Here is a 6,000-nt window from a genome sequence, read left to right as displayed (position 1 = left end):
ATCTGGACCCCGGAGCTGACAGCTTGACGTGTTCTGAGAACAGCTGACATGCAGGGTATCGACTAAGCATGGCCCCCTCTTGATATGTGCAACACACCACGTAGGAAGCATAATTAGAAGACTGGTGATTCCTGCAGAGAGTGTCAACATGAACAGAACGGTTGAACAGAGATCAATGTTCTGCTCTCTAAATTAATGAGGCTAATGATGATGTGACAGCCCTGTCATGGCGGATCTGGAGGGAATCCGACAGATTTCTGCCAGACTTGGGACAGAGGGCATCAGAGAGTGCACGCACAAAGTCACAAGACAAAAACGTAATTAATGAATAGTTTATTAGACCAATTCATATTGCTCACTGTCTGAGTCATCATTTTTATTAAAAAAACATACTGTTTAAAGTGAACAAAGAGTACAGCTGCTTATTAAATAGGCCTACCAAGAAATCCATGAGGGAAAAGCGAGAATTTACAATAAAAAAGGTTGCGTTTTCTCGTGTAGAAAGATTGGTTTTTAAATGTTCAAACAAACAAACCACAACCCGGGGGGGGGGGGGGGGGGGGGGGGGGGGGGGGGGGGGGGGGGTCCGTTGGATTCACAAACTAACACAAGCACACGCAGAGCCACACATTTGCAGTCTTTGCTGGGGAGGTGGGGGCAGGAACAGGCTGGGGTTTTGGAGGGTAGGAAAGTGAAGCATGTCTTTGACAAATGTTTTACAATGTAAAGTAGTGCCCAGAGTAAGCATTCAGACAAGACTTTCCCGCCATTGCAAGATCACAAGGACAGACACTTTACACAGAAAGAAGCTGTTCTGGCAAAGAGCACTGCTGGATGGAGAAGTCCAGGCTCCCTCTGGTCTGTCATGGGTTTCTCAGAACAAAATTAATCCTGGATTCTTTATGTACGATGTTTGGATGAGCCAAAAGCCGAGAATATCTATAGGCTCTTTGGTATTTGGTGCTGAAAGTTACAGAAACACTTTTTCTTCAGAAGGAACATTAATATCACAGAAATAAAAACATAAGAAACACTTTTCCATTGTCTTGAGTCTCCGCCCCCTTTCATTTACGTCTCAACCACATCAAAATTTGAGTATTGTCAGAAACACTTAAAAATATTCTACAAGAAAAGCAAAGTGACATCTAAAAACTTCACAAAATTCATTGGTCGGCATGGGGGGGGGTTAGTTTGCCTGAAACAATATTCCATTGGATGATTCCTGCGACTTGTGTAGTTCATCCTTCATAAAAAAACAGCATTGAAAGGTTACAGAATGATGCTTTAGATGAACTCAAAATATGCAAACCATCTTCATATTTTAAACAGCTATAACCGCAGAGCAGGCAGGGATACACGTCCTTGGCAGTTCCATCAATGATTCAGTGCTTTTACACATTTGTACAACGCCTTGTTCCCAGGGATCCATTTCCTTTTCAAGTCTTAGAAAATGTTCCTGTGATATTTTGTAATCGGCTTTTAATTCTTATAAGTCCTTTTCCAAGGCATTGTTGGTCTTCAGTCAGTGGGACTGCATATTGTAAAAAACTGTCACTGCCGGAAGTTGCATTGTAACCGAGCATGATGGGATGTAGGAAAGCAGTGGAGTACAGACCAAAACCAAAAAAAAACCATTAGGAAATCAGAAGAAAAAGAAAAATGATCATCATCCTGCATTGGTCCATTGTTGTCTTTGCTTCCATGGAGTGCAACTCCAATGTGTCTTTGAATTTAAATGGTTGGGTCCTCATGGGCTTCATTGCCCTTTTCCCTGTTTCAGTATGGTCCATGCACAATCCAACACGCTTTGTCTTTGAGAGTTAGTGGATAGTGTGCACATCTCCCAGCCAAGCACCAGGTAAAGGGCGTGGACACGTGTATTCATTCTGCAAGATAGAAAAAAAAAACAGATAGAAAGATGTTAATGGTATTTAACAGCTGAAGAGTAAAAGTTACAGAGGTGGTTGTTACAGTGAGAAGTTAATCAAAGAGCTGAGTGATTTTACACGAGTTCAATGTGGCTGTGTGACAGTGCAAGTAAAGCAAATTAGGGGAAGCAATTAGGCACGTGATAAAATCCCAAGTTGTTTTTAGGGACTGCAGTGGAGGAGCATTACTTTTATATCATAGAAAAACAAGAGAAAGCAGCTTAGTCAAAGATACTTTTTATGAAAAATAACAAGGAAAAGGCAAGGCAGCTTTATTTGTACAGCACATTTGATACACAGAGACTGTATAAAGGGCTTTACAGAGACACACGTAAAGCTTTGAAAGCATTAACCCTTGTGCTATCTTAGGTGACCCCACCCTTACATTGATGTGTTATTCCTAGCATGACAAAGGTGGATAAAGGTGGAAAGATTTCATGTAATCCATGGACACTAGTTAAGATCACAAATCATTGAAAAAAAAAGGTTCAGCGCACTGTCTAGTGGGTCTAGATGACCCAACTCCCAACGTTAAAGTGCCTTGGTTAGCACAAGGGTTACACCAACAATAGAAAAAAGTAGTTGGGGAACATCTGAGCTCATTACAAAGCTGGTTTTATTTGTGTTCAGCATAGTAGCTGAAATCCACTTTATCCTGTTTTGCTGGGATTCAATGTTCTGCCAGCTGAATGTTACCTGTAGATTTCACAGCTTTCCCAGGAGTGCACCCTAAAGTAGATCTGATGAATATTTGATTATCACACCATTGGGCTAAACCAGCAGATTAATTCTACACTCAAAAGTCATCATGATGTGATCAGTTCCTCAGGTCCAGATTAAAACCCTACCAGCAGGTTTCCGACTGAGCTGCAGCCTTCAAGCGGTCTTTTTTTAATTTATTTTTTAAGTAGACAGATGTTACAGTGGTCTGGCCTGCAGGTGATGAAGGGGTGACCCACTTAAAATTTCTTTTTGTCTAAGTGTTGCTATTGATTGAAATAGCTTCAAAAACTGACTTGACTATTGATTAAATTAACATCTCTGGATGTATCAATGCTTTTCTTTTCTTTTTTTTCTGCTGTGTTATTGTTAACTGCAAAACACATCGTCTCACTAAGTAAACGATTAAACTTAAATTATCAAACGATAAAAACGATTCTAAGAACCAAAGCAATATACCAAAGTATGGGTGTTTATAGCTACTTTCAAGAAGTAATATTGTATTAAAAGGGAAACATATTATATCCTATATTTTAACCAGTTTTGAGACAGACATTTTTTCCAGTGAAGGAGTTGGACGGCATGCAGGAGCTTGATAGCTCCAAGCATCAGCAGAGAGAGGCCAGTGGATTATGGTGACAGAGAAAGTTGAATGTCATACAGAACTGTGATGTGAAACATTATTCGAATCCTTGATGAGAACCGGAGGCAGTGTGCATTAAACAGCGGAGGTCCAAGAATTGAACCCTAAAGGAACCCAATTAAAATGATTAGAGGCACACGATGACTCGATCAGATTTATGATCGCCAATGGAAACAACATTGTCCTCAGGATAAAATCCAACTCAACTGTAGACCGAACCTGATAATTCCACACATTTTTCTATGACAAGAAGGACTTCATGGTCTACAGTATTCATTGTCTATTCAGCTCAAGCTGCACCAAAACTCATGTTTGTCTAGAGTTGTCTATTTAGTAGAAAAGTTGTCAAAGTTCTCAGATATTGTTTAGAGCCATTAAAATTTGTCAAAAAGAAAAAGACTAAAATTATAATACACCCTTAACTATCATGGCAAAAACATGTCACTTATCTTTTTTATTTTTGTGATTATCATTTATTGTCACACACATGTCTGTAGCCAGTTCTCAAATATGCAATTTGACTTTGCACACTGCCAGATGCCCCATTACTAGTGAATTTTGGTTTTGAAGAAATCAAGCCTCAAAGCTGACTTTTTGTAGTAAGGCAACCCAAAACACAGTGGCAGTTCCATGGTTTTTAATGCGTGCAATCACAATAATGGAGAAAATCGAAACAGAAGTGGTGCTTTCAATACGGCGGTGAAACTAGGCGAATAATATAAACATGGACCTAGCTGCTCCGGCCTGCGTTTATTTATAATCCATTACGGAAAAAAAGAAGGCTCCAGGCAGCTCTATACTGTTTCAGTTTTGGAGGGAAAATATTCAGATTTGTAGTTCTCCAGATTACAAAGAACAGACATTTTTGTGATGTCTCTCTATGGCCTATCAGAGGCCTGGAGTCTGGTAATCCAGCCCTAGTCAGCACAGTTGGACCTACAGCCTTGAGCAAAGTACGGCACAGCATGGAACAGCACAAGATGTAAACACTATAAAAACCACCGTAAAGCAAGACTGTGAAGTACAGTTTAGAGCTGATAAGGAGCTTAAGTGAACACCAACAAACCCATTTCCACTGCTTTGTAAAATAATGTGACTGGCAGATAAGATAAATGTAAAAGGGGGGGGGGGGAGGTACTTATAGTATTTAAGTACCTTCTTAGAAGGTGCAAAGAGTTTAACAGTCACAATACCATTGACCCATGCACACACACATTTACACACTGGTGGCTGCTGAACAGTGGAGTCAACCTATAACCACCTGGAGCAATGAGGGGTTCAGTAGCCGCGGTTACATGTGCAAAATATCTTCATTGGATCAAAAATCAAAATAGAATGCAACCGTGTACATGGGCCCAGAAAAACCTTTTCCGATTATAACAAATGTTTACTTTATATGCCCCGCACTTTTAGTTGGAATAAATCATTTGGACATGCGCAGTACTTTCTAAAATACCGGCAGAGGAAATGAGTTTCACTGTAAACAAACCGAGCTGCCACACACATATCAGTGGTAGCTCCGTAATATACGAGATGATCCCCTCAACGTGCTTTTATTATTGTTATGGTTATTATGAAGCGCCTGTTCGCTCATCATTTTATTTTTATTACGTGTGGTCACTGCTTTTTCTGTGGTAGAAAATGTACAGCTTTACATTTAAAGATTTTCAATTTTTTTGGCAAACAATAGAATCTTTAAAAGCAATCAAAACAATGAATATATATGTATTTTTACCCTAATCATTTCGATCAAGGTTTGGGATTTTTTTTTTGATAAATCAATTAAAAATTATTCAAGGCAACATTGGATCAATGTGTTTAATCTTAATCCCACATTTACATTGTCACTGTGGAGTAAAGCTGATCTGACAAGCTTTTCTATCACACAGCAGATTTGATTCACCCCACAGAGCAAATAAGTAGAGATGGCAGGTGAATAGCACGAGACCTTTAAATGTCACGGCTTTCCCACAGCTGACACAGAGCTTGTTTAAATGTTGTTGCAAATTAGTGCAAAGGTTTGACATTATCCTGTCACAGAAGAGCAACAAGCATTGATACCCGCACTGAAAGAGGCAGGTGCACTTTTTTGCCATAAAACATTCATTTGTTTTCTTTTTTTGGTTTTTGGTATAACCTTTAAACTACGCTATTTATGACACGGCAGAAGGTGAAATAAAATTGGCACAGGTGTTCAAAGTTAATGATATTTCAAATGTGTTTTAAAGCGGTGCTGGCCTGACTTTTTGTTGCTTTAGCCTCATTTGTTTTCGAAATTCAGAGAAGCCCGCTCCAAGCAGATATTTGATTTAAATTTTATTATACCCTGGTCCATCAAGTATCCGGGTGAATACTTGATTCGGATTGGCTGCAGGGTGTGAAATAAGTAAGGGATAATGTCCAACGAAGTGTCCATTATCAGAAATTAATGGACAACGCGGAAGCCTCAACAGTTGCTTCTGTGAAACGGGCTTTGTGACCAGAACTTCTTTTTAGTTGGGGAATATCATTGTGGTATATCACTTTTTAATCCACACCCTGCAGTGAATCGGAATCGAGTATTCACCCGGACATTATATAAATAGTGATAATTTACAGTAATAATGCATACCTAGAAAAGACGTTCTGGTCACATTGCCTGAGTGTTCTATATTACTGTGTTGGCCTAAATGCCAATTGGTAACCGAAACAGCAGAAACTCAGAACAAG

At 39.5% G+C, this 6,000-nt stretch overlaps 1 protein-coding gene across 1 annotated transcript in view; it reads right to left on the bottom strand.

The window, feature by feature from the left end:
• Positions 1 to 318: 318 nt before the first annotated feature.
• lrrtm4l1 (leucine rich repeat transmembrane neuronal 4 like 1) overlaps positions 319 to 6,000 on the bottom strand; it is a 130,483-nt gene continuing 124,801 nt past the window's right edge. Inside the window, exon 3 of the mRNA XM_011482003.4 lies at positions 319 to 1,886. Within this exon, the coding sequence (XP_011480305.1) occupies positions 1,821 to 1,886 (66 nt within the window). The 3' untranslated portion in view covers positions 319 to 1,820. The remainder of the gene's footprint in view (positions 1,887 to 6,000) is intronic.

The sequence above is a fragment of the Oryzias latipes genome, chromosome 12 (assembly GCF_053564925.1).
Source record: "Oryzias latipes strain Hd-rR chromosome 12, Olatipes_Hd-rR_3.1".
Taxonomy (NCBI): Eukaryota; Metazoa; Chordata; class Actinopteri; order Beloniformes; family Adrianichthyidae; genus Oryzias; species Oryzias latipes.
The sequence above is the reverse complement of the archived record's forward strand: the minus strand, read 5'-3'. Positions and strand labels throughout refer to the sequence as shown.